The 12,240-nt window shown below is 43.7% G+C and overlaps 1 protein-coding gene across 3 annotated transcripts in view; it reads left to right on the top strand.

Annotated features, from left to right (window-relative positions):
* ranbp10 (RAN binding protein 10) overlaps positions 1-12,240 on the top strand; it is a 190,192-nt gene that overhangs the window by 158,676 nt on the left and 19,276 nt on the right. For all 3 annotated transcript variants that reach the window (XM_070897955.1, XM_070897956.1, XM_070897957.1), the window contains 2 exons: positions 7,765-7,963; positions 9,507-9,631. In XM_070897955.1, coding sequence (XP_070754056.1) covers positions 7,765-7,963; positions 9,507-9,631 — 324 coding nt within the window. The remainder of the gene's footprint in view (positions 1-7,764; positions 7,964-9,506; positions 9,632-12,240) is intronic.

Consider the following 12,240-nt stretch of genomic DNA (forward strand, 5'->3'; position numbering starts at 1 on the left):
GCAGCCGAAACTGAGGAGGACGCTCCCTAGTCCCTCACGGCACAAGGCAGTAGTGATACCCACCCTTCTATATGGCTCAGAGACGTGGACCATATACAGTAGACACCTCAAAGCGCTGGAGAAATACCACCAGCGCTGCCTCCACAAGATCCTGCAAATCCACTGGGAGGATAGACACACCGTCAGTGTTTTCGATCAGGCCAACATCCCCAGCATCGAAGCACTGACCACACTCGACCAGCTCATTTGAGCAGGCCATATCGTCCGCATGCCCGACACTAGACTCCCAAAGAAGCGCTCTACTCTGAACTCGTACACAGCAAGCGAGCCCCAGGTTGGCAGAGGAAACGTTTCAAGGACACCCTCAAAGCATCCTTGATAAAAGTGCAACATCCCCACCGGCACCTGGGAATCCCTGGCCCAAAATCGCCCAAAGTGGAGGAAGAGCATCCAGGAGGGCGCTGAGCAGCTCGAGTCTCGTCGCCGCGAGTCTTCCAATAAAATATATTTCTGCACCATACCACAATGACACCGTTTTTGTTGCTGATTCTCTCAGCTGCTGGTGTTTGGTTTATTTGCTTAGGCCGCCGGCCCAAAGAACAGGCTAACTCCTAACCAGGTGGCGCCCAAATTTCTATTTGGTTGAATTCTGAATGGAGCACTCCATGAAAGGGTAGGGCCTATTAGAGACCATGAGGGTAATCTTTGTGTGGAGGTGGAAGATGTTGCTAGGGTTCTTAACGAATACTTTGCATCTGTTTTCACAAAGGAAAGGGGTGATGCAGATATTGCTATCGAGGAGGAGTGTGATAATTCTGGATGAAATAAATATAGTGAGACCGGAAGTATTGAGGGGTTTAGCTTTGAAAGTAAATAAGTCCCCAGGCCCGGATGAAATGCATCCCAGGCTGTCGAGCGAAGTAAAAGAGGAAATAGCAGAGGCCTTGACCATCATTTTCCAGTCCTCTTTGGATCTGGGCATGGTGCCGGAGGATTGGAGGACTGCTAATGTAGTACCGTTGTTTAAGAAGGGAGAAAGGGATAGGCTGAGTAATTACAGGCCTGTCAACCTAACCTCAGTGGTGGGAAAATTATTGGAAAAATCCTGAAAGACAGGATAAATCTGCATTTGGAAAGGCAAGGATTAATTAGGGACAGTCGGCACGGATTTGTTAAGGGAAGATCGTGTTTGACTAATCTGATTGAATTTTTTGAGGAGGTAACCAAGAGGGTTGATGAGGGTAGTGCGTACGATGTGGTGTATATGGACTTTAGCAAAGTTTTTGATAAGGTCCCACATGGTAGACTGGTCACGAAGATTAAAGCCCATGGGATACAGGGTAAAGTGGCAAGTTGGATCCAAAATTGACTTGGAGGTAGGAAGCAAAGGGTAATGATTGATGGATGTTTTTGTGACTGGAAGGATGTTTCGAGTGGGGTTCCGCAGGGCTCAGTACTGGGCCCCTTGCTTTTTGTGGTATATATCAATGATTTAGATTTGAATATAGGGAGTATGATTAAGAAGTTTGCAGGTGACACTAAAATTGATGGTTGATAATGAAGAGGAACGTCAGGGGCTGTAGGAGGATATCAATCTACTGGTCAGGTGGGCAGAGCAGTGGCAAATGGAATTTAATTCAGAGAAGTGTGAGGTGATGCACTTTGGGAGGGTTAATAAGGAAAGGGTATACACATTAAGCAGTAGGCCATTTAATAGTGTAGATGGACAAAGGGACCTTGGAGTGCTTGTCCACAGATCCCTGAAAGTAGCAGGCCAGCTGGATAAGGTGTTTAAGAAGGCATAGGGAATGCTTGCCTTTATTGGCTGAGGCATAGAATATAAGAGCAGGGAGGTTATGCTTAAATTGTATAATACTTTGATTAGGCCATAGCTGGAGTACTGTGTGCAGTTTTCGTCACCGTATTATAGGAAGGACGTGATTGCACTAGAGAGGGTGCAGAGGAGATTTGCTAGGATGCTGCCTGGAATGGAGAATCTTAGTTATGAGGACAGATTGGATAGGCTGGGTTTATTCTCATTGGAACAGAGGAGGTTGAGAGGAGACCTTTATTGAGGTGGTTAAACCTCTGGTTAAAGAGGAAATTAATGCAATAGTAAGGAGGGACATTAGTCTGAATGATGTGGAATCGGTATGGGTGGAACTGCGGAATACCAAAGGGCAGAAAACGCTAGTGGGAGTTGTGTACAGACCACCAAACAGTAGTAGTGAGGTTGGGGACAGCATCAAACAAGAAATAAGGGACGTGTGCAATAAAGGTACACCAGTTATCATGGGCGACTTTAATCTACATATTGATTGGGCTAACCAAACTGGTAGCAATGTGGTGGAGGAGGATTTCCTGGAGTGTATTAGGGATGGTTTTCTCGACCAATATGTTGAGGAACCAACTAGAGAGCTGGCCATCCGAGACTGGGTGATGTGTAATGAGAAGGGGCTAATTAGCAATCTTGTTGTGCGAGACCCCTTGGGGAAGAGTGACCATAATATGGTAGAATTACTTAAGATGGAGAGTGACACAGTTAATTCGGAAACTAGGGTCCTGAACTTAAGGAAAGGTAACTTCGATGGTATGAGGCGTGAATTGGCTAGAATAGACTGGCAAAGGATACTTAAAGGGTTAACGGTGGATAAGCAATGGCAAACATTTAAAGATCACATGGATGAACTTCAGCAATTGTACATCCCTGTCCAGAGTAAAAATAATACGGGGAAGGTGGCTCAACCGTGGCTAACAAGGGAAATTAAGGAAAGTGTTAAAACCAAGGAAGAGACCTATAAATTGGCTAGAAAAAGTAACAAACCTGAGGACTGGGAGAAAATTAGAATTCAACAGAGGAGGACTAAGGGTTTAATTAAGAGGGGGAAAATAGAGTACGAGAGGAAACTTGCAGGGAACATAAAAACTGACTGCAAAAGCTTCTATAAATATGTGAAGAGAAAAAGATTAGTGCAGTTGGATTCAGGTGACTTTATAATGGGGAACAAACAAATGGCAGACCAATTGAACAAAATACTTTGGTTCTGTCTTCACAGAATAACCTTCCGAATGTACTGGGGACAGTGGGTCTAGTGAGAAGAAGGAACTGAAGGATATCCTTATTAGGAGGAAACTGTGTTAGGGAAATTGATGGGATTGAAGGCTGATAAATCCCCGGGGCCGGATAGTCTGCATCCCAGAGTACTTAAGGAAGTGGCCCTAGAAATAGTGGATGCATTGGTGATCATTTTCTAACAATCTATTGACTCTGGATCAGTTCCTATGGACTGGAGGGCAGCTAATGAAACACCACTTTTAAAAAAAGGAGGATGAGAAAACGGGTAATTATAGACCGGTTAGCCTGACATCAGTAGTGGGGAAAATGTTGGAATCAATCATCGGATCGGTCCAAGTCAGCATGGATCTATGAAAGGGAAATCGTGCTTGACGAATCTTATAGAATTTTTTGAGGATGTAACTAGCAGAGTGGACAAGGGAGAACCAGTGGATGTGGTGTATTTGGACTTTCAAAAGGCTTTTGACAAAGTCCCGCACAAGAGATTGGTGTGCAAAGTCAAAACACATGATATTGGGGGTAATGTACTGACGTGGATAGAGAACTGATTGGCAGACAGGAAGCAGAGAGTTGGGATAAACGGGTCCTTTTCAGAATGGCAGGCAGTGACTAGTGAAGTGCTGGGACACCAGCTCTTTACAATATACATTAACGATTTGGATGAAGGAATTGAGTGTAATATCTCCAAATTTGCAGATGACACCAAACTGGGTGGCGGTGTGAGCTGTGAGGAGGACACTAAGAGGCTGCAGGGTGACTTGGACAGGTTAGGTGAGTGGGAAAATGTATGGCAGATGCAGTATAATGTGGATAAATGTGAGGTTATCCACTTTGGTGGCAAAAACACGAAGGCAGAATATTATTTGAATGGCGGCAGATTAGGAAAAGGGGAGGTGCAACGAGACCTGGGTGTCATGGTTCATCAGTCATTGAAGGTTGGCATGCAGGTACAACAGGCGGTGAAGAAGGCAAATGATATATTGGCCTTCATAGCTAGGGGATTTGATTATAGGAGCAGGGAGGTCTTACTGCAGTTGTGCAGGGCCTTAGTGAGGCCTCACCTGGAATATTGTGTTCGGTTTTGGTCTCCTAACCTGAGGAAGGATGTTCTTGCTATTGAGGGAGTGCAGCGACGGTTCACCAGACTAATTCCAGGGATGACTGGACTGTCATATGAGGAGAGACTGGATCAACTGGACCTTTATTTACTGGAGTTTAGAAGGATGAGAGGGGCTCTTTTAGAAATGTATAAGATTCTGACGGGACTGGACAGGCTAGATGCGGGAAGAATGTTCCCGATGTTGGGGAAGTCCAGAACCAGGGGACATAGTCTTAGGATAAGGGGTAGGCCATTTAGGACTGAGATGAGGAGAAACTTCTCCACTAAGAGAGTTCTTAACCTGTGGAATTCCCTGCCGCAGAGACTTGTTGATGCCAGTTCATTGGATATATTCAAGAGGGAGTTAGATATGGCCCTTACGGCTAAGGGGATCAAGGGGTATGGAGAGAAAGCAGGAAAAGGGTACTGAGGGAATGATCAGCCATGATCTTATTGAATGGCGGTGCAGGCTCAAAGGGCCGAATAGCCTACTCCTGCACCTATTTTCTATGTTTACAAAATATTGAGGGGCCTGGACATAGTGGATAGTAAGGACCTATTTCCATTGGTGGAGGAGTCTATTACGAGGGGGCATAATTTTAAAGTGGTTGGTGGAAGGTTTAGAGGGGATTTGAGGGGGGGGGGGCTTCTTTACACAGAGGGTTGTGGGGATCTGGAACTCACTGCCTCGAAGAGTGGTGGATCCAGAAACCCTCACCACTTTTAAGAGATGGTTGGATGGGCACTTAAAGTGCAGTAACCTGGGGGGTTACGGACCTAGAGCTGGTAATTAGGATTAGACTGGATGACCTTTTGTTGGACAGCGCAGATATAATGGTAAGTACTGCAGGGAATGGAATACTGCCAGGGTGATCTCCTGGAATAGTTTCGATCGCCTGGATGGGTCGGAGAGGAATTTTCCCAGATTTTTTCTCCCTAAATTGGCCTGGGTTTTTGCCTCTCCCAGGTTGGGGTGGAGTGTAGAATGTTTCAGTATAAGAGGTGTCCCAGTTGTGTGAGGCGGACTGGTGGGGCTGGGTGCTCTTTGCCTTTCCGTCATTGTTCATAGGTTTATATGTAACCTTTAGGGCTGCTGACCAAGGGCCGTGCAGCTCTTTGTCGGCCGGTGCGGACACGATGGGCCGAAATGGCCTCCTTCTGCACTGTAAATTTCTATGTTTCTATGTTAAAAGGCTTACAGTGTTGCGACCATTAGTGGTAGACCAGAAGATTGGAAACATTTTAGAAACCAGCAAAGGATGGTTAAAAAAATAATAGAGGGAGAAAATAGATTATGAAAGTAAATTAGCAAGAAATATAAAAACAGACAGTAAGAACTTTTACAAATATATAACAAAGAAGAGAGCAGCTAAAGTAAATGTTGGTCCCTTAAAGGATGAGACTGGGGAATTAATAATGGGAAACAAGGAAGTGGCAGAGACTTTGAACAAATATTTTGTATCTGTCTTCACAGTAGAAGACACTAAACGCATCCCAATAATAGTAGAAAATCAGGGGGAAAAGGGAGGGAGGAAATTAAAACAATCATTACCACTAGAGAAAAAGTACTGGGCAAACTAATGGAACTAACGGCTGAGACCTGATGCCCTGCACCGGAGGGTCTTTAAAAAAGTGGCTGCAGATTGGTTGTAATCTTCCAAAATTGCCTAGATTCTGGAAAGGCCCCAGTGGATTGGAAAATCGCAAATTTAACACCCCTATTCAAGAAAGGAGGGAATCCGAAAGCAGGAAACTATAGGCCAGTTAGCCTCACATCTGTCATTGGTAAAATACTGGAATCCATTATTAAGGAAGCAGTAGCAGGACATTTAGAAAATCATAATACAATCATGCAGAGTCAGCATGGTTTTATGAGAGGGAACAACACTGCAGGGAGCATCGCGTGCTGCTGCAGGAGGACTATGGCTGTGAAGAGGGTGACTGGATTTGACATCGCCCAAATCCAGGTCGCTGATTGGAGTACGGGCAGGTACAGATGGGGCGGCGAGGTCGGGGCGAAGGAGCGGCGAGAGTTCGTAGAGGGATGTGATCGGGGCCCAGGAGAGGCGACTGCCCAGGGGCAGCACGGTCCAGCCCACACTGCGATATATGTGTGCGCTAGGTCCGTTCAGCAGAGCAGGTCTCCAGTCGTTTTGGTTAATCCTTGCTACTGGAACAAGGCCTAGCTCTATGAAGCCCGTGTGGTGGCTGGTGTGCAACGGCCACCACACGTTAAAAAAATGTACACACAGGCATCTTCCACCCTTCAAGATGTAGTTTGGAACTGGAATATTAGGTCCTTCATTGAAACACCTGTGAATTCATCCCTTTTTGACGTGGAAGCAAATCATCCTTGTTTTGAGGGACTGCCTATGATGATGATGATGATAGTGGTTCTACACAGATCTTTGCTTTCTTGCCTCTGCAAGAGACTCTCCAAGCCACAAGTGTAGGTTTGTTGGACCTTTGCATTATTCTTGAATCTCTGATACTATGTCTCCATATGTTTCATCAATGACCACCTCTCTAACATAAGGTCAGAAGTGGCGATGTTCACTTCTGATTGCACAGTGTTAAGTTCTATTCGCAACTCCTCAGATAATGAAGCAGTCCGTGCCTGCATCCAGCAAGACCTGGACAACGTTCAGGCTTGTGCTAATAAGTGGCGGGTAGTGAACATCTCCAAAAAGAGGAAGTCTAACCACCTCCCCTTAATATTCAACGGCATTACCATCATCAAAATCTTGGGGGTCACCATTGACCAGAAACTTAACTGGACCAGCCACATAAATAGAGCAGGTCAGAGGCTGGGTATTCTGTGGCAAGTGACTCACCTCCTGACTCCCCAACGCCTTTCCACCATCTACAAGGCTCAAGTCAGGAGTGTGATGGAATTACTCTCCACTTGCCTGGATGAGTGTAGCTCCAACAAAACTCAAGAAGCTCGACACCATCCAGGATAAAGCAACCCACTTGATTGGCACCCTATCCACCAGCTTAAACATTCACTCCCTCCACCATCGGTGCAACTTGGCTGTAGTGTGTACCATAAGATGTATTGCAGCAACTCGCCAAGGTTTTTTTGACAGCACCTCCCAAACCCATGACTCTGCCACCTAGAAGGACAAGGGCAGCAGGCACATGGGGACAGCACCACCTCCAAGTTCCCCTCCAAGTCACACACCATCCTGACTTGGAAATATATTGCTGTTCCTTCATCGTCGCTCAGTCAAAATCCTGGAACTCCCTACCTAACAGCACTGTGGGAGTACCTACACCACACTGATTGCAGCGGTTTAAGAAGGCAGCTCACCACCACCTTTTCAAGGGCAATTAGGGATAGGCAATAAATCCTGGCCTTGCCAGTGACGCCCATATCCCATGAACACATTTTTTTAAACTATTTCTAGAAAATCAAATATTGAGTTGGATAAACTTTCAGTAGGAAAGATCTTCTTGGCTTGCTGGGACCAAAGAGCAGATCATGGTTGTGGAGGGGGAGATACAGGATAAATGATACCAAACTGCAATTTAAAGACTAACAACCATGCTCCTTTTTCTGTACTTAAATCTATTTTGTACCTTGCAGGAGCAGATAGCCCAAACTGCAGCAATGGGGTTGTGTCATCAAAAAGCAAACCAGTCCACAACAAATATCCAGCTATAAGTTCCTCATCCTCATCTTCTTCGTCTTCTTCCTCGCCCTCCTCTGTAAACTATTCAGAGTCCAATTCTACAGACTCTTCCAAATCGCAGCAGCACAGTAGTACAAGTAACCAGGAAACCAGGTATGTCTGTCACAATACTGCCCCGCTGACTACAATCAAACCAAATGTTTACAGTTTAAGAAAAGAAAGAATATCAGCCTCGTTGTAAATTATAAGCAAGACAATTAGTTTTCCATTTCACAGAACCAAGAATGCGATGGGCAAAACACGAATAATAGTCCTTGAATCCCTTCAAAATAAAATAGAAATGGTGTTATATAAATGCAAGCTGTTTCTTTCTGCTAATTCCCACTGTAGTATTGGAGTTACTGTATTAATAGAAATTATTACAAAGATACGTAACCAATGTGAGATGGCCATGGTGTGTTCGCAAATCAAATTCCAGATGGTTTCTTCACCTACAACCTGATGTGTCCTATCTGATCTTGTGTGGCATTAAAGTGGCTAATTTATACAGCACAGTTTCAGTGTTTATGAACTGCTAGGAGGGGTGGCGAAAGATACCAGAACAGTGAAGACTTGTGAATTCTAAATGTCTTAGCATTCTTATATTTTGCAACAGAACCTCATTACCAGATTTGGTAATGAGGTTAAGTACGGAAGGGGAATAAAGAACTTATTGGGATGTGTGGGAGAATAATGTGAAGTATGAATCACAATCATATTTAATGTTCTGTTATCAGTCTTCCAACTCAAAAGTCTCCAAAACACATCAGCAGTAATGGAGAGGAGAATAAGTATGGGGGAAACTAGCACCTATTTGAAATGTTCTTTGTTGGTAGGGGCTGCAGCTGTGTCAACTTTGGAGCTGAATTAATTTGGTTTTCTATTTTTGCTGTGAAGATCCATAACATACAGACCCCGATCCAGGTTTTCCTGGTATCCAGATCTTCATTGTTGCGTACTCTTATGAAGCAGTCCAATGCACACAGGTGCCTGATTCTAGCTAAATCCACTTACAGAAAATATCCCAAACCCAAAAATGAATGGCCAGGTAAAATGTATACTATGACAACTCATGCTCAATCTCATCAGCTTTGTGACTAGAGAAAGCTGTGATTGATTTATGAAGTTGAATTATTTTTGATCGATTTGCACTATGAAAATGCCTGTGCTTCATGACTGAAACTGTCTGCTGGGTTTTTTAAAAAATGGTCATTGCGTTTAGTGTGAGAGTACACTGCCTTTTCACCACTGGCACCCAGTGTGTGGAAAGGGAAAGCTAACTTTAAAAAATGTTTCATTTCCAAGTATGTTTTAGCTCCAATAAAATATCAGGAGGGCTCATGTCTGTGATTCCCCTCTTGGTGAATTGCTAGTCATGGTTATAAAGAAATACTGAGGTCAGGCATTGCCCCCATGACAAAGGAAGTCAACCTAAAGTGGAGAAAGATTTGGCTGGCCTGCTCTCATGCACGTTATAGAGGCCTGGGACCAGATTGAGTGAAGATAGAAAAGGAAAAGATGAAGACTATACCCTTTTACGTTTTGGTGGGGAGAGGGAGTTCTTACAGGTGCGCATCTCAATAGATTTGAACCTGAAAGATCCATTCAAATGGGTTGGAGGATTTTGCCACCTGATTTATGTGTTATTGTTCAACAGTGACAGTGAAATGGAAATGGAACCAGAGCACTACACCAACGGAGTCTTGGAAAACTCCTCCACTAGAATAATGAATGGCAACTATAAGCACGAAGAAATCCTGCAGACGGATGAGTCCAGCATGGGTAGGATGAGGCAGAGGGCAGGGGTGTGCACACTGTGTGAGAGAAAGAAGGGACAGATGTTAGAACTGCAAACAAATATGTTTGGAAAGGGAAGGGACAATGGGAGGAAGAAGCTTTGGAAGCTTGACACTTTCACAAAGAGTTAGCAAAGTGAGATTCAGCATTCAACTGTTTTCTGTCATGTAGATTCATATATTTTCCCAGACCCATAGAGTTCCCTTTCCTGGCTCCAATCCTTCCTGAAATACAATTCCTTTGGCATAGTCCATCCTAAAAGTGGAATTGGCTCCCTCCCACCTCAAGAATTATGAAACCATCCCCTCCAAGAGAAATATGTAACTCAGTGATTTTTGAATCGTCTTCCACCTCTTGGTTGCAAAGCTGACTACATTTCTATTCCTAAGCCTGAGCAACCTTTTGCTCTCCCTGCCTTACCCTTCCCTCCATTCGTAACTGAAGGACATTGGACAGTTTTGAATATGAACCCGTCCTTCGCGACAGGTTGTAATGTAAATTTCATGGTTTTGAAACTTTTTCCCACCTACTGAGATTGCAAAATTGGCACTGTAAAGAGTAAACTACTACACTCTGATGGGCTTTAGAATCAAAGAATGATACAGCACAGAAGGTCATTCGGCTCCTCTTTGGTAGAGCTATCCAATTAGTCCCACTCCCCTGCCCTTTCTTTATTGCCTTGTAAGTTTTTCCCTTTTCTCTTTTGCATGTTAAGAGAAAGTTGTTATTGAATCTGCTTCCACCACCCTTTCAGGCGTGCATTCAAGATCACAACAACTTGCCGCATAAAATAAATGTTCCTCATATTGCCTCTAGTTCTTTTGAACAGCTCTATCAAATCTCCTCTCCACCTTCTCTGCTCTGAAGAGAACAACCTCAACGCCTTCAGTCTTTATATATAACTGAAGTCCCTCATCCCTGGTACCATTCTAGTAAATTTCTTCTCTGCTGTCAACAACTCCTTGACATCCTTCCTAAAGTGTGGTACCAAGAATTGAACATAATACTGCAGCTGAAGTTAGCCCAACCAATGTTTCATAAAGGTTTAGCATAACTCCCTTGCTTTTGTACTCTATTCCTCTGTTTATAAAACCAAGAAGCCCATCTGTTTTTTAATAGCATTCTCAACTTGTCCTGCCACTTTCAAAGATTTGTGTGCGTGCATCCCCAGGTCTCTCTATTTTTGTACACACTTTAAAATTGTACCATTTACCTTATATTGCCTCTCTTTCTTCCTACCAAAATGTATGACTTCACACCTGCATATTACATAGCATTTACAGCACAGAAACAGGCCATTGCTGGTGTTCATGCTCCATGTGAGCCTTCTTCATCTAATCCCATCAACACATCCTTCTATTCCTTTCACCCTTGTGGTTATCTAGCTTCCCCTTTAAAGGAATCTATGCTAGTCGCCTCAACTACTCCTTGTGGTAGCGAGTTCATCATTCTAACTACTCCTGAATTCCCTATTGGATTTATTAGTGACTATCTTACATTTATGACCCCTAGTTCTGGTCCCCCCTGCAAGTGGAAACATCTTCCCTACATCTACCCTATCAAACCTTTTCATAATTTTTAAAGACTTCTATCAGGTCACCCCTCATTCTTCTCTTTTCCAGAGAAAAGAGCCCCAGCCTGTTTCCTAATAGATATAACCCCTCAGTTCTGGTAAATCTTTTTTGCACCTTCTCCAGTGCGTTTATATCCTTTTTATAATATGGAGGCTAGATCTGTTCACAGTACTCCAAGTATGATCTAACCAAGGTTCTATACAAGTTGAACGCAACATCTCTGCTTTTCAATGCTGTCCCTCTAGAAATGCTTTTTTATGGCCTTATTAACCTGAATCGCTACTTTTACTGCTACGTCTCTGCATTAAATTTCATCTGCCATGTGTCTGCTCACTTCCCCAGTCTATGTCCTCCTGAAGTCTGTTACTATCCTCCTCATTGTTGACTGCATATCTGAGTTTCATGTCATCTGTAAACTTTTAAATTATTTCCTGTATACCCACGTGCAGATCATGAATATATAAATATATCAAAAAGAACAGTGGGCCTAATACTGACCCCTGGGGAACATCACTGTATTATTCCCTCCATTCTGAAAAACAACCATTCACCACTAATCTTTGCTTTCTGTCCCTTAGCCAGTTTCGTAGCCACACTGCCACTACCCCTTTAATCCCAGGACTTTAATTTTGTTAACAAGTCTATTATGTGGTACTTTATCAAATGCCTTTTGAAAGTCCATATACACAACATCAACCACACTACCCTCATCAACCCTCTCCATTATATCAAATAACTCAATTAAGTTAATCAAACACGATTTGCCTTTAACAAATCCGTGCTGATTTTCATTTATTAGCCCATTCTTTTACAATTGCCAATTAATTTTGTTCCAGATTATTGTGTCTGAAGGCTTCCCCACCACTGAGGTTAGGCTGACTGGCCTGTAATTGCTGGGTTTATCCCCCTCTCCTTTTTTTGAACAGGGATGCAACATTTGCAAACCTCCAGTCCTCTGGCACCTCCCCCATACCTAAGGAGGATTGGAAGATTGTGACCAGAGTCTCTACAATTTCCACC

This window comes from Pristiophorus japonicus, chromosome 13, assembly GCF_044704955.1.
Source record: "Pristiophorus japonicus isolate sPriJap1 chromosome 13, sPriJap1.hap1, whole genome shotgun sequence".
Taxonomy (NCBI): domain Eukaryota; kingdom Metazoa; phylum Chordata; class Chondrichthyes; family Pristiophoridae; genus Pristiophorus; species Pristiophorus japonicus.